Source organism: Fusarium musae, chromosome 10 (assembly GCF_019915245.1).
Source record: "Fusarium musae strain F31 chromosome 10, whole genome shotgun sequence".
Taxonomy (NCBI): domain Eukaryota; kingdom Fungi; phylum Ascomycota; class Sordariomycetes; order Hypocreales; family Nectriaceae; genus Fusarium; species Fusarium musae.
The window spans coordinates 560,463-587,787 of NC_058396.1; the positions used below are offsets into that span (position 1 = coordinate 560,463).

Below are 27,325 nucleotides of genomic sequence, written 5' to 3' on the forward strand. Positions count from 1 at the left end.
TTGTGCCATATTCTGCATTATAAAGAGTATATATAATATAAATTGAAGTTGTGCTAATATAGCCGAATTAAGCTTGTAACCTGTGTGAAGGCGTGATGTAAAGTCTGAGAATTTGATGCGAGATATGGAGTGGGGGTATAAGCTATAACATGTACGATAAAGGCAAAAAAGGGAAGAAGTAAGCATCATATCAAAAGGGTAATATGTATTCACTTCGAGGCCACTTTCGCCTCACCAGGATCCAAGCTTATACTTCACCCATTGCAGCGACATGACTTTCTTGATCAGCAACTCCTCTCGTTCATTTCACCATAATGCTCAAGAGTAAAGGCGATGCTCATTGAAATCACCTGGCAGGAGGAGGATTGTTAGCATCTAGTTATGGATTCGCTTTTCCTGTCTGTATTACGATGTGCTGATCAATAACCATCTGCTGTACCATGATGCTCATCCTTTGACCGTGACCTGGCGATTACAGGCATTTTGCGAGAAAATCTCGGAAGTACTTTTGTCCACGCTGTGAGATTCTTTATCCCTTTTGAGACCGTCTCCGCCTCGCCAGTACCATTGCTCATTTCCGGACCTTCGCTGCCACGCTCTGAGCCATCTTCTCAGCATCCCTGAGCCTCTCCAGCTCAAGACCCCACTCCTTTTGTTCCCCATCTAAGCTTTCCAACATGTCCTTCCGGACATTGATTTCATAGTCATGCTTTCTAATTTCACGCTCATACGACCTCGCCAGGTTCGCTGATTTCTGCATTTGAGCTTCCCGTCCTTTCAGCTTGCTTTCCTTCTCTCTCGCCCTAGTTCTTATGAGAATCTCTTCCAGCTCATCTCTACCGTGACATAGCTTGTCGATCCTCCTCTCAACGTGTTCCTTATCTATCTCCAGTTTCTTTATTTCAAAATTGGCTTTCTCGAACCTCTTTGTTATCCCTTTCTCAGTCTCGCCAGGTGTTGCGGAAGAGGGGACACCTTTTCGCCTGCTCAGAAGTTTATCAACCATCCTGTCGGAACTTGGTTCAGTGGTGTGAGTTGGTGCTTCTGTTCTTTTATAGAGACGACGCCACTGTTCTAGAGAGTGAGTTGCAGGATATACAGGCTGGAAAATGAGGGAGTATGATTGAGAATATCTTGCTATAGCGGCAGTTTCTCTTGAGTTCCTGCGTGGAAGACTTGGTTGAAAAATAACATGTAGCGCCAATTTCTTCCAAATATAAACCTCCATGATGCTCCCTCGAACATTTATTCACTCCGACTCTATTGTCGCCTATCGGTGAGTCGCAGATGGCTTTCTCTTGTAAGAAGTTAGGCCTCATCACTCTCAGCTGCCCTTATGCCCCTGACACACGTTATCCACCGCGCACAATCATTGTCAAGAAGTACTATCTTCCGTTCAGAGTCCGATGGCTCTTTGATTACTAGTAGAACTTGGTTACACCCCATTGGCGATCTAACTATCATCATGCTGTACAACAACTGACACTGCTCGCGACTGAGTGGTGATAAGGGCTCTCTCTTGAAGCTAGATTATCAGTTCAAGATTTACGGTTCTATCCGCCGCAACGACACAAATATCTATCTCTCTTGTAACCTGGCCATTGACTTCTGGTGCTTCCTCTTTTCTTCCTTGAGTTTCTCCTTCTTAAGCTTCAATTTCTGTTTCTTGTCGTCAAGCTTTTGCAGCTCTTTTCGAAGTTCTGTGATGTCCTCTTCAATATCTCTCCCCTCGTCATTTCTGTCACCCTTTTCTAACTCCTCAATCTCCTTCTGGATATACTCTTTGTCTTTCTTCAGCTTTTCTTTCTTAAACTTGACCGTATGGAGTTTCTTCATGATTTCCTCAATAGCCTTGCCGTGTGCGACGAAGGCGGGAATGTCAAATAAATGGGGGAAGCGTCTGTTGGGCATTGTTGTCGCAAATTAGGCTCAGTGTTTGTAAAATGTGTTACTACCAAAATGTACTAATTGTGCAAGAAATAGCGATATTTATACTTCTTGCGCTGTAACTACTGGATCTTCTGCCGGAGCGTAACGGCAATGAATCCAGATAGTCTTGCTTAGATACAAATTCTATGACCCATCTGGGACCCATGTTCACTACCGCTTCGCTCGCAAGTCCCGGCTTGATCTTATGCATCTTGCCCTTCTGAGGCCACCATTTTCAGCACTATTTAGCACTGGGTCTGACTAGAGTTGTTCAATGTGAATTCCACCAGTGACAAGTACCTTGTCAGTGTTATTTGCAGTTGAGACTAGTGGCTCAGAGCTTATTCCAGCAGAGAGAACCTAGTTGTCTCGTTCAGGGCTAAGACACAGCGAATTCACGCCAAACCTATTTGACAAGTCCATTCAAAGCTCTCCACCTGTAATCAGTCTCCTCTCAGTCTGATCTGTTTGCTCATTCTTTTTTTTCTTTACTTCATTCGACTTAGTATCTTTTCAAGGGTAGTGTTGGCTGCGGGTCGAAACTATTGTCTGTTAGCTGAAGAAGATTTCGCCCCTTAATTCAAGGAAGCCTTCTCAATACTAAGCTTTTTCATTTCAAACTCTACACAATAACTATAGAGACCCTGTCGCTCCTATAATGTTCTTCCCACGGCTGTGTTCGATCAGTTGCTTGGCTAATGTTCAGTAGTGAAATTACCAGGTCTTATTCTACTGGCAGCTCTTCAGAAGGGAACAATAGTGACTTCATTTGTTACGAGAAGACACGAATTGAGATTGATGAAGCAACAGTATTTTAAAAGCGGCCCAGAAACATCCTTTCCTACCTCTTTAGTGGGCTCTCTGCTCAGCCTTTAGGCAACGTGGTTCGTATTAATTCACATCCTGATTATGCCTCCGTCCCGTACGCCATACATACTATCTTCACTTTCCTTTCCTCTTTGTTTCAACCGGATATCTCACGTAAGTGGTATCGCTCATCATGTGCCCTACGCTGGCAAAGAACGATGGTCGGCCATACTTGGGTGTAGCATCTACTTTTCTTGTCTTGTGATACTCCTCTTTCTTTGGTGGCTTGTGTGATCTGTGAAATCCAGATGTTCGTGAGCGGTGAGGTTTCTTCTCGCTGTGGTCCGCGCCGCGAGGCTCCCTTCCATGAGGCTCGTCTATGTGAGATTGTCCTCGATGACTGCCTCCACCGTGCGAGCTCATTCTCCCGGACTCGTTCTCTCTCGACCGTCTGCTAGGCAAGTTCTCATCAAAACGAACTCTACTTCCAGTGTGGCTTCCCAGCTCATCTTCCGGGGGTATGTTGTTCGCATATACTTGCTCCCGAGGAACGTGTTCCCGAGATTTGCCGTTATCAGGTCCATAATGATACTGATCGTTCACATGCACATTCTCGGGCACGTCCCGACGGAAGAATTGGGGTGCATCTTCGGCCGCAAACTCTGGTGGGAAATCGTTTGGCTCGTTCTGGGGTTCAGGCTGTGGCTCATACACAACCATACCCGTGGCTGCATTCGAATCCAGGGCTTGAGGCGCACTACCTGGTGCGAAGTTCTCCGAAGGATTGTTGGCTTGGGGGTTTTCTTCCGACATGATGTTGACTTGATATGGGGATAAAAGGGATCAGGATGTTATTTCGTGTACGTAGTTATTAATCCACTTGAGTATGTATTGGTAGGAGAGTTGATGCAGAGTACAGTAACAGTCCGGAACCTTGTCTTGATATAACAATCCATGGCGTTACTTGCGTCATGATTCAGTAGAAGTGAGCTACAATACACAATGGATCATACAGCTCTTTCAGTTTCTTACAACTCTAATCAGTGTCATCTTTCGCTGTTTCACTGAGTATCTACGAGAGTCATTGGTGACAAGCTGAGAAGCTCCTCTGATTTGGCAGAGCCAGAAAGTAGTACAGATCAGCCTGTCACTTGCGGTCAAGGTGGAAGCTGAATTGACAAGGCACCTCGAACAGAGCTTCATTATTCTTTCCCGAATCATCGTATCGCTCTACGATTCATTCTCTTCTTTTCTTTCATATTTAGCAAATCTTTCACAAATCGGCAGGTTTATTCTCTGTCATATTTACACCAGCACAGAATCACTGTGCTTTGCACTATAAACAGAGCAATAGAAACCACTAGGTGAATCTATGACTCTCGTCACCCATCACAGCCACACTTTCCTGTTCCGCTGAGTATACATTTGCTTTATCAGTGCCAAAGAAGTTAGCCCTTATGGTCCCATCAGAGTTAGAAAAGCTGTCACTGGAGACTCACCTGTAGTCCTGTTCACAATGTTCCTCCTTATTCAAGATCTTACCAAAGTTGCCCCTTTGTACTTCAGTCAGTTTGCGATACGCTTCTGTTTCACTATCTTGATTGCCTATAATATACCTATACCGTGTGCCATTGATCAAACATTGAAGGATACAGGCAGTATCGTCTCAGCCATATTCGCCTTAACCCCGAGCCACTTCAAACTGCATTAAGAATGGAGCCCATCGTGTGAAACTTCTACCTGACTGTAATTGACCTTGTCTCAATTTGAACTACTGTGATCAGAAGAGAAGACACTGGGCTTCTCACCTCACTGGATGGTAGATGCTGTACTTCTAGTTCTCATAGCTTTGTGGCCTTGCCTTCTTTATCCCTGCTTCAAACTCTGCTCTCCGACGGCATTCCTCCTCAATATCTTCTCTCCAAGCCTCACATTCCTTTTTCCACGCTTCCAACTCCATATTAATTTGCTTAAGCTCATTCAACTTTAGCTCCTGCTCAGCATTATACTTTTGGCAATTCTGTAGTCGGTGAGTCCCACTCATTAGCCTGATCCGCGATGCATTTTCTCCTTCCTGTCGGATAGCACTCTTGAGCCATTTGTTCTGCTCTTGAATATTCTCCTTCCATTCGGTGAGTTTATCAATTTCCTCCTCAGTATTTTTGATCTCCTTCAGTAGGTCATGGATGTTCTTCTTCGCACGGCTGAGATCTTCTTCCGGCTTCCACATTCGTTGCTTGTGCTCATCACGAGTTGCTCTGTCGGGCATTATGAGTTGAGAATTATTCAAAGCTTTGAGAAGAGGTATCCTGTGTTGTCGATAGCTTGTTGACTTGATGAGTGTACTGCCTCTTCGCGGAACGGGCCTCGCATATGCATACCGAGGCCATCCGACACGGGCCGAGGAATCACAATGGCTCTTGTTCTTGCTCACTGACCATTGCTCATCCTTGCTGCTTTGCGATGGTGATGAACAGCCCCTGCGTGGTCGTGTCCATCATGAGCAGCTGAGGTCTGTGTGCACTAAATATTTGGCTCAACCACGAATGAACTACAATACCTGAATGGAAATTCAACGCCTGGGAGCTCCAATAGTCCATGTCAAATACTTCAGATGAGTCACGCAAATCTTAGTTCAAGTCCCGTTCTGTTCTTCTATTCTTGAATCAGATCTTTTCAGAAGCGTACAAAAAAGCAGCAATGGCAAAATAGCAATTTTAGCTTAAGACTAAACGCAAGATCGTTTCAAGATTTCACTCAATTTTGATTCAAGAGAAAAGCCTTCAAAACCAATCACAGCCTATCTTACCTAGTCTCGACTGTACTTACTCTTTTTCCAATCCTCATACGCCAATCCCTCCTCACGTTTCATCCACTCGTCAAACCTCATCTCCTCTTGACTAGTCTTCAGGCCCTCTCTGTAAAGTTCCCATTCTCGCAACTCCTTTCTTAACTCCAGAGACTTGACGTCCATTTCAAGCAGCCGTTTCTCGTTCTTTAGGACCGTCTTCTCGCCTTGCTCCAACGCCTGGAACCCGCTCAATACGGCCCTTCTCGATGCCCATTCTTCTCTGTATAGGACATCCTCGAATCTGTCGTTGCTCTTCTCTAACTTTTTTGTCTTCCGACCCAGCTTGTTTATTTCCTGATCCAGGCTGCTCATCTCACTTCGCAGATCTTCGATTTTGCTCTCTGCACGATCGATCTTCTCCTCCAGGGACAGATGGTCGTAATTTTGGTTAGGTGACGGAGCTACCTCAACTACAATCACTTGTCGTGCGGACATGGTGGACTAAAGTTGTCTTAAGTGAAGTTTAAGGGATATCTTCGGTTGCTGGTAGCGGGTTGTATAAGTTGCAATGAGAACTTGAGAAGTACTTCCATATGGATGGGCCAGGTTTACTATTTGTACCCAAAGCCATCAGTAACATGAACATAACACTGGCTCTGTTCATTTCCCTTGATCACTGTCCACCATCACGCCCACCAACTGAACATGAAACGTTAACTAAGATATATCATATGACTCGCATCTGGCGTCTTTGTGTTATTGAACATCGTCCATAACCACGAATCTACTACAGTGAATCGAGCATCATTGTTTCAATGTGCCGTTTCCATCCCTTCAAATCAAAACCGCGGGTCCTGGAAAAGTCATGCATGTTCTAGTTATCACTTCGGCTTTCTTTGTCGTCTCATGTCGTATTCTCTATGGGACTTAGGAACAAGCAATAGCGGCGAAAATGATTATTTTGTTGTCCCAAGATTGAGTAGAATGTCTTGTCAAGATTCGACCCAGCTTACGATTTAGATGACTAGATATAAGCTGAGCAATGGGGGTTCCAACCTTTTCCAAAACCCGTTAGACGCGAAGGCTGAGCCGATCCCTCTTCTTGGTCAGGGATTTTTTCTCGCGCTTTGTTTGCTTCAAGACACTTTTAGTCTTCTTCAACTCACGCTTTCTTCTGCGCACCGTTTCCTTGGCCTCCTCAATGTCCCTCCGCTTCGGTCGTCTCTTAGCTTTGAGTCGTTTCACATCATCCTTCGCTCTTCTCACTCTCTTCTCCTTCTCATCTAGCCTGCGGTATATCTCATCGATCTCTGCGCGAAGACTGGACAGTCTTCGATTCAATACATTGATGCGCTCTTGGATTTCCCACTGTGCCCTCCTGGATCGGGGCCGGTCAGTGGATCGCCGGGCATCGGATCTCTTTCGGTGGCGACTCCAGAACATGGTCAGTGTATTTCGTCAGTGACTGTAGAGATAGCTCGTTGTCTTCTGTCTGGACTTGCCTTGGTTCGAGGACCAACTCTGGGAACATGGGGTGCATGGGGTCTTTTATGGGCATGGGATCAACACAGACTGGATGATTATCACTCATAGCCAGCGCAGCGGAGTACTCTCCGAGGTGTGCTCGTCACTGGCACTGTCTCTATAGGAGTCTGACCACTAAGTTCCGTGGGGAGTAAGTGGTGATTAGCAGCTGTCTGCCACTGTCTTCAACCGTATGTTACAGCGGGCTAGCCACGAAATCGTAAACCAAGGTCTGCTTGTTTAAAACGCGTGATACATTGATCTTAGAGAAGTTTATGGGATCCTCTAGTAAATATCTTGTTTCTCCAGGCATTTTCATCTCGTATTTCCATCTACCGTTTCGCTATCTCTGCTACTTAAGAATCAACAGCAGTCACTACACTTCCATTTAATCACGAGATCAAACCAGCAGATGTTCCGTTCCAAAGGCCCATTAAGTTATGGTTCGATCTAGCAGCGATAGAGCTTCTGCCCCTTTCACCTCCGTCTCCTCAAAATCCCTCACCTGCCATACTGAAGATGCCACCTCGTCATAAACACTTGCTCATCTTCATCTCTAGCTTTCTCCAGCTTTCTCACAGTCTCTTTCAGGGTGGCCTTCCTCGCTTCCAATTCTTCTGTAGCCTTCCTTATGTCCCTGCTTGACCGTCTGTCGCGGACCATCTGAGAAACCCGGCTCTTTTGGCTGTCCACTTTTTCCTCCTGTGCAGCTTTCAAGGGATATATCGTCTCTATCTGCAACCGAATCGCCGCCAGTGTTTCACTTAGTCTCGTGATTTCAATTTGTCTTTGGTCCCCTGCGCTGCTAGGTCCTGGCTGGGGTTGGTCACTCGTGAGTCGCGGCTCATTGGTTCGTGGTCCCCTGATTCGTGAATCACTGGGTCCTGGTTCCGTAGGTTTCGGATCCACGTTTCTTTGGCCAGTGGTTCGCACCTCCATATCTCGAGGACCACCAGGTCGTGGCCGATCAGGTTGTGATTCATTGGATGGAGGATCCGTAAATTTTGGCTCAGGGAGTCGTGGGCCACTGGGTTTTGGACGGTCGGGTTCCCTACGGTGGCGACGAGAGGACATGGTATATTGATGTTTTAGGTGATTAGAGTGATGACTGGATATTCGTATTTGGTAGCGTGTCGTTGTCTGACAACCGACTGAGAAATCGTGGGTTGCCTTGAGTATTTTATGGACTTGACAGTCGCAACACAAACAGCATCAATCACTCGTCGCAAGCGCAGTGATGAAGTCCTTCTGAGGCATACTCATCACCGTCATATTCTCTATCGTGACTTTTCCACAGATGTTTTCCCTCGCTTGCAAGGATTCACTTCTATGTCTAGATCTCTGTCGTCTGTCACTGCGCTGTTGACTAGCAGGATACACTGACATATCCTTCTGTGACGCAGGTTCTCACAAGGTGTCGGCCTGTGACTCTGAGCTCTGTGTCAAGGCAACGACGAGATCATCCACAGTGATACTTCTTCGAGGTATACGGCCTGCCGATTTACATTGTGATATCATGCGAAACTTGGTGGCCGCGGTGAGCTTGTGACAAGAGAACCATGATACTGCATCACGGTACTGGGAGCATGCAAAGCTGTTAACACTGTTCTGGTTACAATCCCTTTCATAGATAAAAAGCCCAACCAGGCCCGACATCCCAAGTACCTCTCCAACAAAGATACGCCGACAGTCAATCACAAACCTCTTCAACGCTACTCAGTCCATCAGCAAGCCATGTCTTCAAACCGCTACCACCAGGGCCAATCTGGATCCGCGAGGCGCAGGGCCAACCAGACCCAGCCACAAACCACCAGATATGCTTCCACGTTGCTTGGAAGACTCAGCAATCTCGAGAAAATATTTACGTATCGGTGCACAGAGAAGGAGTCTCAAGAGTTGAAACTTAAAGATGCAGCGGATACACTCCGGTCCGCGCAACACAGGCTAAGCAACCGGCGATCAGACCAAGACATATTCAATCTTGTCACGGAATATCGCAAAGCTTTGACGAATTTTGAAGACGAATTGAAATTGGTTCGTGCCTTGACGAAGAATTTAGCAAGGATAGCACAAGAGCAACAAAGTATGCTGAAGGATATCGCGAAGGAACAGAGCAGACTGAGCAGTCAGCAAGAGGATAACTGAGATGTGGACTTGGATATTGAAGAGCGCCATTGCTTAGCTCTTGAATTTATATAAACGCAGTGAACTTTTGCTTGTGCGGGGCTGTGAAGCAAACGAAAAAAAAAACACGCTATGGGTATGATGCTTTCAACATGACAAATAACCAAACGCCCGCTCAACAAAAAAATCAACGCCGGGTATCCTGGCGCCACCAATCACAAAAGAAAACACATTTTTTGCCTCTTCGTGCCCAACGCCGTGCAACCTATTCCACCGCACGAGTCTTCCACGCAAGCACGGCTTTAGGCGCGATGCTCCAGACCTTCTTCTTGGGCTCCAGATTTGTATCCTCCTCTGCATTATACCCAACCCACTGCACGCGATACTTGTTCTTCTCCTCCGCTATGATCCTGAGTATCTTGTACATCGTGAACCCCGTGGCTTGGCAGCGCCCACCGATGCTGCGCCAGTAGTTGAGGACGATGTCCTGGTAGTATTTGTGCAGATCGATCTCTTCGGCCCAGCCGCGAGACCAGGTGTCGGTTGGGCCGAACTTGAATTTTATCCGGAAAGAGACGTCGCTTGTTTTCTTGTTCTCGATATGAGATTCTATTTGGATGTCGTAGGCGCCGACGAAAATCAAATCGTCATAGTCTTCTGCGACTTTGGTCTGTGAGCGGATGTTGACACGTTGAGGTGGAGTCAACATACATTCTTCCTCCGGCGTGGCCATGAGAGAAAGATATGGCTCGATGACTGAGAAGGTCAGTATAACAGCTTACAAATCAGTCAGAGGGGTGACCTCACCTTTTTTAGACATTACTATTGAGTTCGCTGTGTCGCGATTTAAGTTGAGGCAAAAACGGGATCAAAAGTTTGCTATCCAAGGCAGTGATGCCAAAAGAAGAAAGTTGTGTTGAGTCGAGAGAGATAGGAGATAAGCGAGAGGAAGGGAAATACTAATACAGTTGCGCTGTAGAACCGCGCTATAAAGTGAGTAATGACAGAAGTGAACAAAGAGGTGTGATGCAGGTGCAGAGTTCTGCCTGTCCGATGAGGTGTCAACAAAGGTGCTTCCGCAGCGTGACTAACCCCGGTCAGAGACGTTTGGCGGCAGTGTCGGACACTTCTCACATCACATCACACCACACCACTACTTAACATGAACGAGCACTCATGGCGAAGTGAATTACCTTTCCTGGGGGAGAGAAAATGGCGGGAATGGTGAATGCGGGAAATTGGGCAAACATCGTAGTCGTCATTTCGATATTTTCGTTTGGTGTAACCTTGTGAGACAGGCCCTAGCTGTGGTGACCAATCATTCGCTCGGGAAATTTATTGAGGTTCCGGAGCGTGAGGATGGTCTGGACTTGAGTCACAGGCTCACAGCTTCGGCGGCTTTTACTTAGGTGGCGTTCGATATGTCGGAATTTAGATAGGAGACGGAGAAATTGGATTCCAAGTTGTTGGGCGTTCTAGAAGAGACGGGTAGAATGTTGATTTCATTCACCGCTTATTTCCATTTATGTATGTGTCTGTATATCTATCGCTCTTTTTCTATTTCAGAGAAAAAGCTCAAGTCGACGATCTAAGTTTGCATGCTGGAGACACATTGACTTTGTGTTGGTAATGAGGAAACAAGCTGGCGTTACAAACACACTGCTACTCCCTTATAATAGCTTTATTCCATTGATTTCTAAGCAAAAATGCGAGAGCGATTTGCCTCAGGAAGAGTGAGCTCAAGTTCCGGTGAGTGAGTTGCATGTCAGCCTAGAACGCGCTTGTCGCTGCGTCGCGTCGCGCTAGAAGCATCTAGCCCTGCGAGTAGTCACTTCTTCTCGCTATGCTCAAGACAAATGATCGCTTTCGCTTTGATAGTGACATCATAACTACAGACAGTCTCCTTAACTTAGCGGAGTTTGCATTTCTACCTGCCAGGCTGCCATGCACAAAGTGGCGGAATATTCCAAGACCGAGTCGGGTCAAAGAAGGAAAAGTTATGTTATCATCCGTCTTCTTGTGCTTCGAAATGTTGTTGTATCTCCATCCAGCAAACTACACGCTCTACCAGGAGGAACAGAAGTTCATACTTTATAGTAGAGTTAATTTAGACTCTTTACCTTCAAGACGGGTTCTTTTTGCAAATTTCGCTGCTTAAATCTCGCCGCAGCACATAAACGCACAGCCATTCAGGGTAGGAAAAATGGAAAATGATAACAAGTCCTTATCTTATCCTTATCTTCCACCAACCCCACCATGGCGCCACGCAAGGGGATTGGCCGAGGTCAGCATTAGTAATTCTCTCAAGCGCATCAAAGTTCACCATCTCAACAGCAAATCGCGATGTGGCTTGGTCCAGTTGCAGTGTCGCTTCTCGCGACGATTAGCAAAGTCACCGGTCAAGATCAGAAGCCATTGACTGATGAACCAGTAACTAAACCAGCTTTCACTGTTCGCGAACAATCATCTGATCTTTGCGATGCGGGTGCTCGTCAATTCACCGGCACGGTCAATGTGACAGAGGATAAGTCCATGTTCTTCTGTACGCACCCCGCTTCTGAGCTAATATCGGCATGCTGACTGTATGTAGGGTACTTTGAGAGCCGAAATGACCCAGAAAATGATCCTTTACTACTATGGATGAGCGGGTAAGTCGCTATTGATGGCCAAGCCATACCAAACTAACGCAGGCTTCAGTGGACCTGGCGCATCTGGAGAAATGGGATTATTCATGGGAAGCGGTCCCTGCACTGTGAATCCCGACGGAAACTCAACAAAACGAGCTGAATACTCGTGGATCGACCACGCTAACGTTGTCTACATTGAGTAAGTCAATGCACCAGCATCACCGCTCTGACTGACACTTGATAGTCAACCCGTCGGCGTCGGCTTCTCAAAAATCACAGACCGAAACAAAATCGCCGTTAGTCTCGAGCAAGGTGCAAAAGACGTCCATACTTTCCTCTCCACATTCTCCCACGACGTATTCCCCAACCTCGCTGGAAAACCATGGCACATTACCGGTGAATCGATGGGCGGTCACTACGTCACCGGTTACACGAAACATATTGTCGCTCACGAACGCGAAAACGCGGAGCGCGGAATCATCCCTCGGGTAGAGATTGCATCTACAATTATTGTTGATGGGTACATTGACGCAACCCAGCAGTTCATCGGATACTATACCTTCTTTTGTGAGAATTGGGCTGGTGATGGAAGGAAATATCCATTGATGAACCGGACGGCTTGTGAGAATATGTTTGCTGCGATACCGGAGTGTCAGAAATTGGGGAGTCAGTGTCGGTACTTTTATGATATTGAGACTTGTAAGGCGGCGAATGAGGTTTGTGAGGAGACGTTGGGGGAGTACTTCATGGAAGGCGTCGTGCCCGGTGGCTGGGATCCCTATGACAGTGAGTATCCCTCTCTCATCCCTCTCTCATTGCATCGTACAATACAAGTGACACGAAGTATACTGATATTTTGTAGACCGACATCCGTGTGAGAAGCCTCCTTTGTGCTCGAACTTGGACCACGGACCGGAATGGAAATTTCTGAATCGTCGTTGGGTTCAAGAAAGACTTGGATTCGACCGCTTTCCATTTGACCTTATTGATTTAGATACCAATGAGCGCTGGGATATTGCGCAGAATATCCATATACCCGTTACACGAGAGTTGACGTGGATTCTCGATGAAACAAGTATACGAGTTCTATTCATCAACGGCAACAACGATATCATCATGTAAGCACCCTGACAAACCTCTGCTTGAACGACTAGCTGATCTTTATAGTAATACCCCTGGTCAAATGCACATGTTGAACCAGCAGCGATGGAATGGACAGGATAACTATCGGGAAATTGGCTACGAAAGCTGGTACTACAAGGACGGCGAATTGACTTCTGATGCCGATGGATGGAATGTTAAGGAAGGAGGCTTCTGGAAGGGAAATGATCAGTTGAGGTTCTATGCTGTTGACGAGGCTGGTCATATGTCTCCTTATCACCAGCCTGAAGCCATCGGCGCGATCGTTCGAGCATGGCTTCGCAACGACTAAAGTCACCCTTACTCTAAGATTATATCCAAAATTCGCACATAGCAATGCTATACCGCTTATCTATCATGTCAGCCTCGTCTAAAGTCTAGCCTGCTTCATCACCAACTCTCTTCCCTCCCTATCCGCACTTCTCGCATCTTCAATAATCATATGCGCCGCCTTCTCCGCAATAGCATAAACAGTAGCTTGGATATGCGCACTGATCTGCAGCGGCATAACACTTGCGTCAACAACCCTCAGGCCATGGACGCCATAGACTCGAAGTCTTTCATCAACAACGCCACCTTCAATACCAGCGCGACCCCCCATGGCGCATGTTCCGACAGGATGCCAGTCAGTGATAGTGTTTTGCGTAATCCAGTCTCCCAAGAGCTTATCATCCTTGAGCGCTACTGCGGAAGGGGATGCTGAGGAGCGGATTATGTTTGAGAGAGGAGCTGTGTGTACGATCTTATCGACGAACTGGAGACATTGCTTCATAGCTTCCATGTCAAGGTTTCCATGAGGACCTTCGTAGTACTTTGGGTCGATGGCGGGTGAGTCTTCAGCTGTAGCGTGCTCACTCGGCCGAATGTGAATCGACCCAACGCTGAAGGGATATTGCAAGATCTGTAGCATAGTACCGTACTTCTTGCCCTCTTCGCCCTTGAAGTTTGGGTTCCAGTTACCCAAGTCGAAGATGTACTCTATCTGACCAAGCTTAGAGTTGCCATCAAGACGTTCACATAGAATATCTTGCTTATCAGAGTCAAAAACAGATACCTTGTCTGCATCTTCATAAAGTCTAGCAAGAGCATCCTTCGGAATGAAATGAGCGAAAGGAACGTAGCAAAGAGACACAGGCAACACCGTCAAAGGCCCATCTGCCTTTGTAGCGTACTCCTCTTTAGCAGCAGCACTAAGCTTCTCGTCTCGCACAAGATCATCCCGATTAGCGAGCGATGGATCAACCTCAAAGATCGTCGCAAGCACTAGATAACGCAAATTAGCCCGAACCGCCGATCCCAAAAAGCCTTCTCAACTCACTAATATGCTCCTGCAGATTCTCCCCCACCTGCGGACTCTCAACCTTTACGGTTACACCAGCACTACTTAGCACGCTGGGATTTCCTATACCCGAAAGCTCAAGGATCTGCGGTGACTTGACACTACCGGCTGAGAGGATAACCTCGCGTCTAGCTGAAACATCATACTCGACGCCACCGTGGGTGAACCGCACACCAGTAGCTACGAGGGCTTGGTTAATGATGATCTCGTCGACTGTGGCGTTGGTAAGGATGTGCAGGTTCCGCGATCCAGTGGCGTAGTCTATTGAGTAGGATCTTCGCGCGGCGCTCGGCTCAACGGCGTTGACGCATGTCCAAACGCCGACGTTTGAGCCTCCGACGTGGGATGGGTTAGTCTCTACGCCAAGCGCATTAAGCGTCTTGTGCCATAACGCGTGCGATGGTGAATACGAGGTTGGGTATGAGATGTGAATGGGACCTGAATCACCAAAGGTCTCTGCATCGTGAGCAATCTCAAACTCGCGCTGGAGCTTCTCACTAGGAGGATGGAACGTCTCAGAGCGTTTGAAGAAGGGCCTTTACATAACGGAAACGAATCAGCTTTGGTGTGTCACCCAATAAAACAAGCATAAACTCACAGGAGGGAATCCCAGCCCCAACCTTGATTACCCAAAGCTTCCCAGGCATCGTAGTCATCCCTGCTAGCGCGATTCCATGCCATGTAGTTCAGGGCGCTTGTGCCGCCGACGCACTTGCCCCTCGGCCACGGAAGCGTTCTCCCCCCGAGACCCTCCTGAGGCAACGTCTCCAAGTGCCAATCGTAGCTCCCTCCAAGATTCCTACCATAGTGGCCTGGGATGTCAATATCAGGATCATTCTGCACAAGACCGCCTGCTTCGATAACACCGACGGTGTATGACGGGTCGGATTCAGCGAGACGTGCTGCCACCGCTAGTCCAGCTGTGCCGCCGCCGATGACGACAAAGTCAAAGACGAGCTGCGTGAACTGGTCAACAGTGCGAAGAGAGGGGTTGACGGTCATGGTTGGTGATTAATTTTGGGTGGTTATCTTTTTTAGTGTAGATTCCGTGTCGGTGCTACCAAAGCAAGTGAGACAGTTATAACGCCTCTTGTGAAGGCGGGAAGATTACTGAAGATTTCGGAAAAAAAGGGCGGAGACTACCCCCGCCGCTAGACGAGCCAATGATACCCCTACAGTGAGCGAGTGGTTTGGTTTGGGGGAATGTGCTGATTTCTTGGTACGGATACGGGGTAAAGAGATAACAGCGCCAAGCGATTCTGCAGAACGAGATCCGACGTAACCGAGGATCCCAGCTTCTTCTTTTTTTTTTTTTTTTTTTTTTTTTTTTTTTTTTTTTTTTTTTTTTTTTTTTTTTTTTTTTTTTTTTTTTGTTTGCGTGCAAGTTTAGCTTACCAGGTTCACGAGGCGTTATCTGCAGTTACGAGTCTCCCGATGGAATATTCTGTTGGTTGTTAGCTTCCTCTTTGGACACGTAAATGATTGGCTCCTGCAAGAAAACCACCAGGATCCAATCCAGGAGCCACGATCATGACACGAGCATAATTAATTAAAAAAGGTTCTTCAGTTCTTAGCCGCGAATTACTAACCCAAAGGATCCCGCAATCCGACATACTTTCGACCCCCAACGTAACAGTTATCCATCCCCATCTCAACTGCCGTGCGCTTGGCCAAGCATTAATCAATCCCCCCCCACAAAAAGGTCCCCTTCTAGATCTCTACTACGTTAGTGAAAACGGGGCAGATTAGCCTTTAGCCCGCCCACCATCGTATGACAAATACACTCTAAGCTTTTGCCCAGCCGGGATCACCCCCCACGGCCCGCGCAGGGGTCGGAGGCGGGCCGGGACACCGGATTCTAGAGGATTTGGACGGTAATTGGACCTGCTAAGACATCAGAGTTTCGACCGTCTCGTTTCTTTTTCTTTCCGCGAGGAGACTGTGGCTGCGCCGTTTGTGGGAGCCGATTATCTCGGACCATACTTACCTTATCAAGCGGTTTGTTCCTTTGCAATATTGGGTGTTTTGAGTATTAGGTACAAGCCACTTCCGGTGGTCTTTTTCTTTATCTGCCGCGTCTAGCTTGGATTTAACGGGTAGTGGGAGCTACGGAACATATTACGAAACGCGAGCTTGTTCCGTACTCTGTAGGTTGTTGGCCTTTGTTGGTCTTTGTTTGTTTGTGGCTGTGGGTGGAATCTGTACATAGCGAGATCAAGATCGTCACTGTCAATCGACACGTTATGCCGATTAACTACTGCCTATCACTCCGATCGTCCCAAGTAACTGACTTCCAAATCCATGCTTTGCTGACGTGCCGATCTAAGCGCAACTCTCTGGCCAACGTCTTCATCGCAAGAAGAAAAAGAAAAGGAAAAATGCAGGGGAACCGACTAGCCATGCAGAGCGCATTCTGCCCCCCCTGCCCTCCTCGTGTCAAGCTGAGATTATTCCTGTAATTTTGGGTTCACGGCCATGTTCGTCGTGCCGTTTTAGATAAAGTTTATCGTTTGACAGGACAGCACGATACTCAGGGGTGATTCGAATCTTGGGCAGGACATTTAGGTTCATCTTTCCGGAGCAGCCAACTGCAGCGGTCGACACTCATTCATTCATTCATTTTATTTTTCAAGATGGATTTTAATCACAAGCTGTTGGTTGAGTCTTGGGTTCTGTGGGTGTTGGGTCTCTTTGTCGTTGTGTGTCGACTGTAAGTCATCCATCCATCCATCCATCACAATGCGTGGCTTTTTGAGGCGTTTTTGTACTGACATGTTTGTTCCTGCAGGATATCACGACGCATGAAACTTAGAAAATGGAGCCGTCTCGCCATTGAGGATTATCTCATGGTCTTTGCCCTCGTACGTTTCACGCACCAGACTCACCAAGACCGTTACTGATACTCGAGCCGCAGATCAACTTTACAGGAGTCGTCGTCTCGATCAACGAAGTCTCCAAGAATGGCAGTAACTACATGCCCGCCGATGTCGCCGCAAAGCTCACCCCCGAGGGAAGACAACAAGCCATTGTCGGCAGTAAAATGACCTTTGTCCTCGAGATATTCGCCCTCACTTGTACATGGACCATCAAAGCATGCCTATTATTTCTCTACGCGAGATTGACGCAGGGCACATCGATAAGACAGAAATGGGCGGTGCGATTCGTCTCTGCGTTTTGCGCGGTGACGTACGTCGTTGTTACCTTTATGTTTGTGTTCTTTTGGTGCTCGCCTACGCCGGAGTACTGGGCTGTTCCTGTTAATCCCAAGAAAAGTGAGTCTGCGATTGAGAACTGGAAGGGGATTGAGCTAATGGCGACAGTGCAATGTGCGACGTACTACAACCATATGATCTTTGCGACGGCTTGTAATATCGCCAGCGACATCATGTTGATCTTATTACCGATTCCGATTGTCATCAACATCAGTCTTCCCAAGAAGCGCAAGATTGGTTTGTGCTGTGTTTTTGGCTTGGGTTTGTTCAATGTAAGCTTCTTCTCCAACCCCTCTTGACATGCGCTAATTATGCAGATCCTCGCCGCCGTCCTCAATCGTTACTACAACTTCAGCAACCCCAATTCCTACGTCTTTCTCTACTGGTACGTCGCAGAAGGCGGCGTCGCCCTCTGGGTCGGAAATCTCCCTCTCTGCTGGCCCGTTCTGCGTCTCGCCCTCGGCTCCAAAGGCGATTCCACGGACCCCTCCTCATACCCCAACACTCCCTACCGCAATGGTTCATACCCCGAAGGTTCAGCACGACGGAGGACTCAAGGCCTTCACCCGCTGTCAGGCAAACCTTCAATCTGGTCTAAGCTGGAGGATGAGGATGGCGTCCGCACAGACGTCTCGCCCGAGCAGGGGAGCCAGATTGAGCTGGTGGACCAGCATGGACCGGATCTGCTGGAGCGGCCGTACCGCGCTGAAGCGAAGATTAGTAGTGGGACGCAGCAGCATGAGAGGGCTCGCAGTGGGCAGATTACAGTGGTTACAAGCGTGGAGGTTAGCACCAAGCAGACATAGTTAGACCATTTCACCGATTGTGTATTACTTAGACTAGCATGAAATATTTACAATGACTTTGCTTTTGTTATGAACATGTTTATTCCCTCATCGCCAAGTGATTTATCGCCAAGAATAAACCGGCATATCGTTTAGTGCCCGTAACGGAGATTCAAGACCCCTCCCCTTCCCTTCCCTTCCCTTCCCTCCCGCTTCGCGGCGTAGCCATCACGGTTCCGCTCCAACCGATCCTTACCTCTCCTTTAAACCCATTCCTGCTAGCGCACACGGGGGATGGTTTCATTGCTAAATTAACTACATGGACTAGCGGACCTAAACCTAACGACCCTGGTCATCAGCTTCAAGCCACAACGAACACCAATACCATGGATCAGTCGAGGATGCATGCATGAGCTTTTTACCGTCAATGAGAGGTCGGTAAAATTTCGCCTCCCACTCACGTCCGTTCGCTGCAACCGAGACATCTTACATGGGTTCATTGTCTGCAAGACAAAAACAAACTCTGTTTGCTTTCCTTTTTCAACTCCTGCAACGCAACCTCTATACCACACGGACTCTGTGTGTGCCGTGCATACATACGTTTCTTTTTTTCTTCCCTCCTGTTTAATTTCCACACTGCGGCCATTGACCTCATAATGTCTCTCCCAACACACACGGCAGAAGCCACGCATGAGAAGTCTGCGACCGTGAGCTCATCACCTACGGGCGATGAAAGCTCTAACCCCCCTAGCATCTCCCTCTCCTCTTTCCAGAAGCTGAATAATCGCATCGAAGGCCTCGCTGGGCTTGAGGCCCGCGGCATCGAGCGTGTTCTTCCAGAGGAGCGTCAAGAGCCTTCTAGTGCTGCTGACTTGCAGGTTGCGGTGCTATGGTTCAGTGCGAATCTGTCGCTGAACAACCTGGCGACAGGTCTGTTTGGGCCCATGGTCTTTGGATTAGGCTTTCTTGATAGTGCGTTGCTTGCTGTCTTTGGGACGATTCTGGGTGCTTGCTCGACGGCGTATATGGCTACTTGGGGACCTCAGAGCGGCAATCGTACCATGGTGGGTGTAACTGTTTCATCGGTGATGGTGTTGACTGACATGTGCTACACCAGGTTGTTCTGCGATTCTTCATGGGTTACTGGCCATCCAAGCTTCCAACATTCCTCAACATCGTTCTCATGGTCGGATATGCCACCATTGATTGCATCATCGGTGGACAGGTCTTATCAGCCGTCAGTGGCGGTACTATGACCATTTTGGTTGGTGTCATCGTTGTAGCTATCGTTTCATGGATCGTCGCCGTCTTTGGCATGAGGATCTTCCATACTTATGAACGGTACGTCCCCAATCATCTCTTATGCATGCACATGTACTGACGCGTCACAGATACGCTTGGATCGCTCAGGTCGTGGTCCTTGCTGTGCTTATCGGCGTCGCTGGGCCCAACTTCAATGCTGCCGCTAAGCCCACTGTCTCTGGCAATGTCCTCGCTGCCAGTCGGTTGTCGTTCTTCTCCCTTTGTTTCTACGTCCCCAACTCCTGGGCTGCTGCTGCTTCTGACTTTTATGTCTACTACCCAGAGCGCACTTCCCGACTCAAGGTCTTTTTGCTCACTGTCACTGGACTGACAGTGTCATTTACCCTTGTATACCTCATTGCCATTGGTCTTGCTACTGGTATCGTTGATAACAAGGCTTGGTCCGATGCCAATGCCATCAGCACTGGTGCTCTCATCGTCGAGGCTTATAGTCCTCTCCGTGGCTTTGGCAAGTTCTGCTCTGTTGTCATCGCCCTTGGGGTCATTGCCAACAGCACTCCATCCTTGTACTCTGCCTCTCTTGGCTGCCAGGTTCTTGGTCGCTATACTAAGGCTGTTCCACGATGGGCTTGGTCAACTGTCATGTCTGTCATCACTCTCGTCCTCGCTATGGCTGGTCGCGAAAGCCTGTTCGTCGTCTTCCAGAACTTTGTCAGTCTTATGGGATACTGGGTCATGCTCATGATCTGTATCGTCATGGAGGAACATTGGTTCTTCCGAGGTCGCCAGGGATTTGATTGGACTGCCTGGGAGGATAAGAACTATCTTCCCGTTGGTCTTGCTGCTCTTGCAAGCTTTATCATCGGTTGGGTTGGTGCTATTGTCGGTATGTCCCAGGTTTGGTATGTCGGTCCCGTTTCCAAAGCTGCTTCCAATGCGGATTTGGGAATGTGGCTGGGTTGCGGATTCGCTATTATTGTCTTCCCTGTCTTGCGATACTTTGAGCTCAAGACTTATAAGCGATAAAGGAGACGTCTGCACACGGGGTATTTGAAAGAGATAAAATTTGTAACTGGATTACTCCAAATCTCATAAGTATATCAACATCGAGACAGTTGCTCTGTATTCATTTCAGCTAGAATCTGAAATCTGTTGCAGTTGCCCGACTCAACTGGCGTTCGAACTGCTAAATCCTTCCCGTGAACTCACATCAGCGGCTGCCTTTTGGGACTTTGGGTTTGGATGTCTCCCGAAACGACTTGACATTGAGTACTGACGAACGCTCATATGAAGCTTGAAAGTGTCGAGAGCCTGGGTTTATGTCCTCCTGGAACATGCTGCCTGCGTCTTCCTCTTGACTTGCCATTCAAATCGAAATATCATTAAGATACAGATCAATGAAGCCTCGTTTAGAACCAGATAGCATGGCCTTTTCGTTCATAGTTTGATCTTGTCTTTCGGCCATAGCATTGATTGTTGTTTGTCTTAACGCCGAAATGTTGCCCCTACGAACCGGCCAATCATGGTGGGCATTGAAGTTATCGCCGAATTCCACTTGCGTCACTTCCATCGGCGTTCAGCAAGCACCAAACAGGGAACTAGAAGCATTAAAGTGCCAAGACTCCAGTCAGCCATGTATAAATGAGTGTCGAAATGCAATCGAAATTGCTGACTTGATCATTTTACCTCAAATTCTCATCCGATTCATAACCATGGAGACTCAACGAAATTTCCAAACCCTCACAGGCAAAGTTGCCATCATCACAGGCGCTTCCCGAGGCCTAGGAGCAGGCTTTGCGTATGAGCTTGCAAAAAGAGGTGCAAAGGTGACAAAGTTACTCAGTCTCGTCAAGAAGCATTACTGAGCATGGCAGGTCGTCGCTACATACACTTCTCCAAGCAGCGAAAAGCTAGTGAAGGAGTTGTCCGCCAAAATCGCGTCGCTCGACCCTCCATCAGAGTGCATTGGTGTCAAAGCAGATCTTAAGGATGAGTCGTCGCCCGCCGAGATCGTCCGACAAGCAGTCGCCGCATTCGGTCCTCAAATCCATGTACTCGTCAACAACGCGGGCATGGAAGTCGTCAAATCTCATGCCGACATCACTACATCCGACTTTGACTCAATCTTCTATCTCAACGTTCGCGCTCCTCTCCTCCTCCTCCAAGCCGTGAAACCTTATCTTCCCTTGTCCGGCGGTGGTCGCATCATCAACATCTCATCAGTAGGCGCCCGTTGCGGCTTCAAGAGCCTCTCTCTGTACTGCGCATCCAAAGCTGCACTCGAAGGACTTACGCGGTCATGGGCAGCTGAACTGGGTGAGGAGGGCCATACGGTCAATACGGTCAACCCCGGACCTGTGCAGAGTGACTTACTGGACAATATTCCAAAAGAGATCATTGATATGCAGAAGAAGCAGACGGCTGCAGGGAATAGGTTGGGCGAGGTTGATGATGTAGCGCAGATTGTTGCTTGGTTGGCTTCGGAGGAGAGCAGATGGATCACAGGACAAGCGCTATCTGCCAGCGGTGGATTGGAGATGTATTAGTGTCAGTCAGGTTCCTTAAGACTGCTCATAAATATATACCGACATTTGTGGTGACTGAGATCCTTATCATTTCTACACATTTCAGAAATTTCAATATTCTAAAACGACTCTTGCGCCGGCCTCAAATCCAGCTCATGGACCCAGAGCGAACTTGGCTGCTGCGAAAGCCACAAATACGTCTGCCCAACGTCCTCAGCCCTCATATGCTTTCCCGTCCTCGTCTCTTCAGTATCCTCATCCGTGATTCTGCCATTCGCAATAGCATGAACGCACTGGACACCAAACTTGCTGTGCTCCTTCGCAATAGCCTGAGCGACCATCCTAGCAGAGGCACGAGTCGCTCCATAAGCTGCATAGCCAGTGTTTGTACGCATAGCTCCCAGTGTACCCGTGAAGACAATAGTGCCCTTCTTGGCACCGTTTGTATCGGCCAGGAGGGTCTGCCCGCCGTTTTGCTCGTACATGAGCTTGAGAGCTTCTTGAGCAAAGACTACTGCACCGGTTGTGTATATCTGCATGCTCTCGTTGAACTCCTCAGGCGTTTCTTCGAGGAAAGGCTTCTTGCTAGCATGCTTGACGTGATAAATTGCCAGTTTGAGCTTGAGATCCTTGAAGTCGTGATGGCTAGCGATGTCTTTGAACGCCTTTCGTAGGTTATCTGGCTGAGTGTCTGTAGGGAAAGAGTGGAGAACGCCGTTGGTTTCTTTGCGGAGTGAGTCGCGCAGACTGTTGAGGTTATCGGCGTTGCGGGCCAAGAGGGCGACGGCGAGGTTACCGCCATCTTGACGCGCGAGAACACGAGCGATACCGCGTCCACTTGTTGGACCAGCGCCAATGATGATTGCGAGACCTGAAGGTGCCATTTTATGAGGTTTAGATGTTTCTTGATAAAGTGGTTGTTCCATTGGGGTCCTCCGCTTGTTTATATGAATATCGGGTCCAATACGTCATTCCGATACTTTGATGATGACTGTCTTAGCCGTTAAGTCCGAAACTGATCAGGTAAAGATCTCCACAATAACATGAGACTTTAGAAGAGGATGCTAAAATAAACCCAGTAAAGACTCCCCTCAATTTAGACTAAACTGCCTAAGCCTTTTCATCACTTAGGATAACAGTCTCAAGCTTTCTTGCCCCCCCCTGGAAGGGACGTCAAACAGGTGTATCTTGATGTAGTTAGCCGAATTGGTACGCCCTGTAGTTGCAAGATCTGATCTGAATAGAAGTAATTGCTGTGCTGAGCATGTCTATATATTGTCAGGCGTCTATTCGCATATCATCCACCGATACCATCTATCGCATGGCTTTCCAGGATAGTTCATTGCTCAGTTCTCTGTGATAAATGAAACCTATTTGGGTTGCTTATCATTTAGCTCCAGACCTTTCCTCACCTTCTCTCGTCTCCTACGAACCAATCTGAACCATTGTGTTGCCTTCCAGGTCTTAAGACGTCAATGATTTCTGTAACGTTGCGACCATGTCGAGGGATCACATTCCTCTAGATACTCTTCTATTCGAATCTTCTTCCATTCCTGCCCGTTGAGCTGAAAGGTGATACTTTTGGTGATGTGTTCGTACAATTCTTGACCGTACGACCTGGCCCCAGCGTTCGACTTTAAAACGTCGCCCAAATGAGTAGCCATGTATTATTTAAGTCGTTTTTCTGGACTCGGCTCCTTTCCATAGTCGACGTCACAAACTCGAAGCCACCACGGGTTGTCGTTTTCCCTGCACGAGAGTTTGGTGTAAGCTACCCCGTCTCCGACGATATCCACCTCGATTTCGTTGATGACGAAGCGCTGGTTATTCGGGAGACCGACGTATCCAGGTCCATGTTGAATCAAGCTTACGAGAAGTTCGTATAGCGCCCAAAGGGCGCCCTGGAGTACTCTACGGCTGGCCGTAGACTTCAATGCAAAACTCAAGCTGTCTTTGTAGCCCAAATGTAGACGTGAGATTGATAGAGTCACACGGCGTACAGTTTGCTTTCTCAAGGCTTATTCATTAAGATTTATGGGAAGTTGGAGCAGCTTAGCGGCATGATAACTTTTGGTTAAATTTGACTGCTCAGAGGGGTCAGGGAAACTCAAGACCTTTATCATAACTCGCAGAAAAATTTAGGTAAGCTTTAGAGGAGACTTAGTAGACTTTTGAAGAAGCATTTCCTAACGGCTAGGGTGAGGGTCAGATGTTCTTTTGCTCTTTGACTTGTTCTATTCCGGCGAGATGCTATTAACATTCAAGCACAAGCTCAAATCCAGATATTTGCTTTAGCCCTGAACCTAAATTTCATTAGGTCGAACCTAGGCTCTCCATACTCAGAGCCTTCATCCGATGTCCCGTTTCATTCGGCTATTATGCATACGTCCCATGGTATCCCTCATAAGCCAGAGCGGCGGCCGTGAGGCCAGCTGAGAATGCCTCCCATGTTGCAATCACTCTCCAAGCAGGTCCTTGTAACCAAAAGATTCTGGCTGAAATAAATCGCGCCAAGGTGAGAGCAAAGAAGCCGCGATTCTCTTGATAAGCCGCCAGCATATAGTAGATGCCAATACCGATAATGGCGACTGAAAAGCCGTTGAGTGCGGGGAGAGCTGAGTCTTGGAGTTGCTTTGCGGCGAGAGCCTTGCGAGGGGAGATTAGATTGCTGACACCGTGGTTGAAGGCGCTGAGGCCAAAGATGAAGATGGTTACGGCGGTGATTGAAGGCATGGTGATTGTGCACTTGATTGAGCGTGTCTTCCAAAGAAACAAGGAAAAGGCGTTTGTGATTCACGTACGACTTTTGATGAGAACAGATCTCAACATTTCTTCTGCATGTGTGCAGATCTAATCTGCAAGGTTGCTAGGGCTTACGTGAAAATGCAACTCGTAAGCTGCATAGCTGAGCGTCATGGCGTTTTCTGGTCACTCTGATTGAACAAGGAGTCGTTGTCTGTCAATAACATGAGATTATCATTAAATCGAATATCTTCTCATCAAAATGTCTGGCATAAGCTAAATGCAGGCCATTCTTTCGTCACGGCAATACAAAGGAAAGGGACATGTCAGAGGCAGCTGACATACTCAGTGATTTGCTATCAATATCTAACCGTTCTGCATCGTTTTAGATGCTAGCAACAGCGACCTTGGCAACAAGACCAAGGATACCAGCAGCAGTGATCACGTCGTCAGATCTCTTGAATCCCTCCTCGATAGGCAAGCGTTCCTCCTCTGCGCAACGTCAGCATTATTGCGATCCACCCACCGGGTTTAGTTACTTACGGAACAATGTCTTCACCCACTCAGTCTTTGCATTTCCGTCGTTCAAGTTTCCAAAGACAGACAGGTAAAGTGCAGTCTCAATGAAGCTGAATTGCTGGAGGTCGGCGGGCAGCGAGAACTCGGGGTTGGCAGCTTCAGCAGCCTTGAGGCGCTCCTTGCGAGCCTTGGCGGCGGTCGCGATGGAGATGGTTTCCTCAGTGAAGTGAGAGGCTGTGGCAGCCCAGATGGTCTCGTTGAAGCTGTGATTGTCGCCGAAAAAGATGTCGGCGCGGCTCAGACTTCCATCGTGCTCGATGACTACATCAATTAGCTTGTGACGTCGTGGTCTACATAAGATACGCACCTCCATGCTTGTTCAAGTCGTCGAGGTTGAAGGTACCATTGTTTCCAGTGGTAAGGGCCTTCTGGCCAACGAGGGCTGTCGCAGCTGGGTCGAGGTTGATGGCGTCGGTGAAGGCGACGATCAGATCTTCAAGCGAGATATGGAGGCCGTCGCGAGGGAGATATCCGTGATTGGCGACTGCGTTCACCATGGGACAAGGGCTTCGGCCTGCAATTGTTAGCTAAGAATCATGATCGCCGATACGATGCAACTTACGATCAGACGCAGTAGGTGCTCGCCATTCATTGCTGGCGCTAACAGCCAAAGCCGCAGAGCAAAAAAAGGCAACGTTAAAAAGCATCGTGATTTCTTTCAACAAAGCTCAAAGGATACAGAACCAAAAAAATCCCAACTAAGGACAGTCTCCTGACGACATTTTATTCAACATGTTCCCCTGAGCGACAATCATCTTTCACATTCTATTTTAGCTCCCTCATTTATCGCGGTCAATGCCGAGGCTCACGGACGAAGTTGCAGAAACAGGACGAAGCCGTTGTCTTGGAGTCGTGAGATTGGTGCAAAATCGCCGCGCGACTCGGACGAAAGATGCAGGTCCGGAGATGAGCCAATAGCAGCGATTATAATTACCGTCTTAAAACGCCATGTTAATGCTTGGACCCCTTTTGTTGTGGAGTTGGTGAGGGTCCGGGTGGTGATGTGATCCGAGCCTAGGCTAGGGTCAATTACTTGGAAAGGCAGCTCGTGGTGCCCTGTAGATATTTACGCGTTTTAAAGGTTAAGATGGGATTTGTTCCGATAGAGCTTCGGCCGATATGTCTAATTCGTCTTTTCGAGACAGATGAGCGGACAGACGCGTATTTTTTGCTTAGAGGATGGTTAATATTCGACTGGGAACCGTTAATCCTAAGTGATAAAAAGACTTGGGCAACTTTACATGAGTTTAGGATAAGTTTAGTATAGACTTAGGTACATTTTGCTAAGTTTATTACCAACACAACCCTGAATCTCCATAACGTCGCCTGTCTTTGTATTTGCATAAGCATTCGTCGTGATCCAAATATCATTGAGACTATCCGCAACCAAACCAGAAAAATGCACAGACGTAACACCGACATCCTTCAAAGTCCGCGGCGTTTCTGAATCCCGATGATCAGATCAAGAATATCCCCAAGATCTCTAGGGTCATGTTTACGTCGTAGAAGCTCAGAGACCAACTTCTCCAAGCCTCTTGCTGCCCATGCGCCGCCATCGTCGCAACTCTGCAGCGAGGCTCGAGCACAGCGTCTCAACGCAGTGGTCAACAGAGCGGATATCAGTGTTGAGTCAGATCTTTTGTGCTGTCGTGGTTGTCAACTGCATGTCTTGTGTCACCCGGTCCGGATCAACATCTGGCTCAAAAATATGCTTGGCTTTGTTCTTTAAACCTGTCGCTCCAGCGATAGCCTGGTATTCACCCCCAGAAAGCAAAGTCATGATGCAGATTAGCGGGACCCTAGGCTTCTTGATATTCTTCCGCTTGTTAGGATTATGCGATTTACCGCCCCAAAGCATACCGATCTCGTCTTCAGTCTAAGCATTTGCAATAGCAAATTGTATAAGCTTGCCTCCATCCATAATACTTCCCGCACCTA

The 27,325-nt window shown here is 47.8% G+C and overlaps 14 protein-coding genes across 14 annotated transcripts; 4 read left to right on the forward strand and 10 right to left on the reverse strand.

Moving 5' to 3' along the window:
• Window positions 1-1,578: 1,578 nt before the first annotated feature.
• Window positions 1,579-1,911, reverse strand: J7337_012348 (uncharacterized protein; the record flags this gene model as incomplete). Its single annotated transcript, XM_044829874.1, has 1 exon — window positions 1,579-1,911. One exon carries the CDS (start codon window positions 1,909-1,911, stop codon window positions 1,579-1,581), a length of 333 nt encoding a protein of 110 aa, XP_044674790.1.
• Window positions 1,912-2,871: 960 nt separating this feature from the next.
• On the reverse strand, window positions 2,872-3,549 carry J7337_012349 (uncharacterized protein; the record flags this gene model as incomplete). Its single annotated transcript, XM_044829875.1, has 1 exon — window positions 2,872-3,549. The coding sequence occupies one exon, from the start codon at window positions 3,547-3,549 to the stop codon at window positions 2,872-2,874; it is 678 nt and encodes a 225-aa protein (XP_044674791.1).
• Window positions 3,550-4,570: 1,021 nt separating this feature from the next.
• Window positions 4,571-5,005, reverse strand: J7337_012350 (uncharacterized protein; the record flags this gene model as incomplete). Its single annotated transcript, XM_044829876.1, has 1 exon — window positions 4,571-5,005. One exon carries the CDS (start codon window positions 5,003-5,005, stop codon window positions 4,571-4,573), a length of 435 nt encoding a protein of 144 aa, XP_044674792.1.
• Window positions 5,006-5,545: 540 nt separating this feature from the next.
• J7337_012351 (uncharacterized protein) lies at window positions 5,546-6,022 on the reverse strand (the record flags this gene model as incomplete). The annotated part of the gene is made up of 1 exon (XM_044829877.1): window positions 5,546-6,022. The coding sequence occupies one exon, from the start codon at window positions 6,020-6,022 to the stop codon at window positions 5,546-5,548; it is 477 nt and encodes a 158-aa protein (XP_044674793.1).
• A 576-nt stretch (window positions 6,023-6,598) lies between these two features.
• On the reverse strand, window positions 6,599-6,970 carry J7337_012352 (uncharacterized protein; the record flags this gene model as incomplete). Its single annotated transcript, XM_044829878.1, has 1 exon — window positions 6,599-6,970. The coding sequence occupies one exon, from the start codon at window positions 6,968-6,970 to the stop codon at window positions 6,599-6,601; it is 372 nt and encodes a 123-aa protein (XP_044674794.1).
• A 2,470-nt stretch (window positions 6,971-9,440) lies between these two features.
• J7337_012353 (uncharacterized protein) lies at window positions 9,441-9,995 on the reverse strand (the record flags this gene model as incomplete). The annotated part of the gene is made up of 2 exons (XM_044829879.1): window positions 9,441-9,931; window positions 9,983-9,995. 2 exons carry the CDS (start codon window positions 9,993-9,995, stop codon window positions 9,441-9,443), a joined length of 504 nt encoding a protein of 167 aa, XP_044674795.1.
• A 1,523-nt stretch (window positions 9,996-11,518) lies between these two features.
• On the forward strand, window positions 11,519-13,234 carry J7337_012354 (uncharacterized protein; the record flags this gene model as incomplete). Its single annotated transcript, XM_044829880.1, has 6 exons — window positions 11,519-11,717; window positions 11,766-11,823; window positions 11,873-12,001; window positions 12,047-12,588; window positions 12,665-12,920; window positions 12,970-13,234. 6 exons carry the CDS (start codon window positions 11,519-11,521, stop codon window positions 13,232-13,234), a joined length of 1,449 nt encoding a protein of 482 aa, XP_044674796.1.
• A 78-nt stretch (window positions 13,235-13,312) lies between these two features.
• J7337_012355 (uncharacterized protein) lies at window positions 13,313-15,283 on the reverse strand (the record flags this gene model as incomplete). Its single annotated transcript, XM_044829881.1, has 3 exons — window positions 13,313-14,205; window positions 14,261-14,817; window positions 14,880-15,283. 3 exons carry the CDS (start codon window positions 15,281-15,283, stop codon window positions 13,313-13,315), a joined length of 1,854 nt encoding a protein of 617 aa, XP_044674797.1.
• Window positions 15,284-17,082: 1,799 nt separating this feature from the next.
• Window positions 17,083-18,299, forward strand: J7337_012356 (uncharacterized protein; the record flags this gene model as incomplete). The annotated part of the gene is made up of 3 exons (XM_044829882.1): window positions 17,083-17,142; window positions 17,196-17,765; window positions 17,811-18,299. The coding sequence occupies 3 exons, from the start codon at window positions 17,083-17,085 to the stop codon at window positions 18,297-18,299; spliced, it is 1,119 nt and encodes a 372-aa protein (XP_044674798.1).
• Window positions 18,300-18,934: 635 nt separating this feature from the next.
• On the forward strand, window positions 18,935-20,567 carry J7337_012357 (uncharacterized protein; the record flags this gene model as incomplete). Its single annotated transcript, XM_044829883.1, has 3 exons — window positions 18,935-19,342; window positions 19,396-19,619; window positions 19,670-20,567. The coding sequence occupies 3 exons, from the start codon at window positions 18,935-18,937 to the stop codon at window positions 20,565-20,567; spliced, it is 1,530 nt and encodes a 509-aa protein (XP_044674799.1).
• Window positions 20,568-21,253: 686 nt separating this feature from the next.
• Window positions 21,254-22,087, forward strand: J7337_012358 (uncharacterized protein; the record flags this gene model as incomplete). The annotated part of the gene is made up of 2 exons (XM_044829884.1): window positions 21,254-21,367; window positions 21,416-22,087. The coding sequence occupies 2 exons, from the start codon at window positions 21,254-21,256 to the stop codon at window positions 22,085-22,087; spliced, it is 786 nt and encodes a 261-aa protein (XP_044674800.1).
• Window positions 22,088-22,185: 98 nt separating this feature from the next.
• On the reverse strand, window positions 22,186-22,950 carry J7337_012359 (uncharacterized protein; the record flags this gene model as incomplete). Its single annotated transcript, XM_044829885.1, has 1 exon — window positions 22,186-22,950. One exon carries the CDS (start codon window positions 22,948-22,950, stop codon window positions 22,186-22,188), a length of 765 nt encoding a protein of 254 aa, XP_044674801.1.
• Window positions 22,951-24,414: 1,464 nt separating this feature from the next.
• J7337_012360 (uncharacterized protein) lies at window positions 24,415-24,799 on the reverse strand (the record flags this gene model as incomplete). Its single annotated transcript, XM_044829886.1, is given in 2 exon segments — window positions 24,415-24,439; window positions 24,453-24,799. The coding sequence occupies 2 exon segments, from the start codon at window positions 24,797-24,799 to the stop codon at window positions 24,415-24,417; spliced, it is 372 nt and encodes a 123-aa protein (XP_044674802.1).
• A 394-nt stretch (window positions 24,800-25,193) lies between these two features.
• J7337_012361 (uncharacterized protein) lies at window positions 25,194-26,034 on the reverse strand (the record flags this gene model as incomplete). Its single annotated transcript, XM_044829887.1, has 4 exons — window positions 25,194-25,300; window positions 25,352-25,648; window positions 25,695-25,901; window positions 25,950-26,034. 4 exons carry the CDS (start codon window positions 26,032-26,034, stop codon window positions 25,194-25,196), a joined length of 696 nt encoding a protein of 231 aa, XP_044674803.1.
• Between the last annotated feature and the right edge of the window lie 1,291 nt (window positions 26,035-27,325).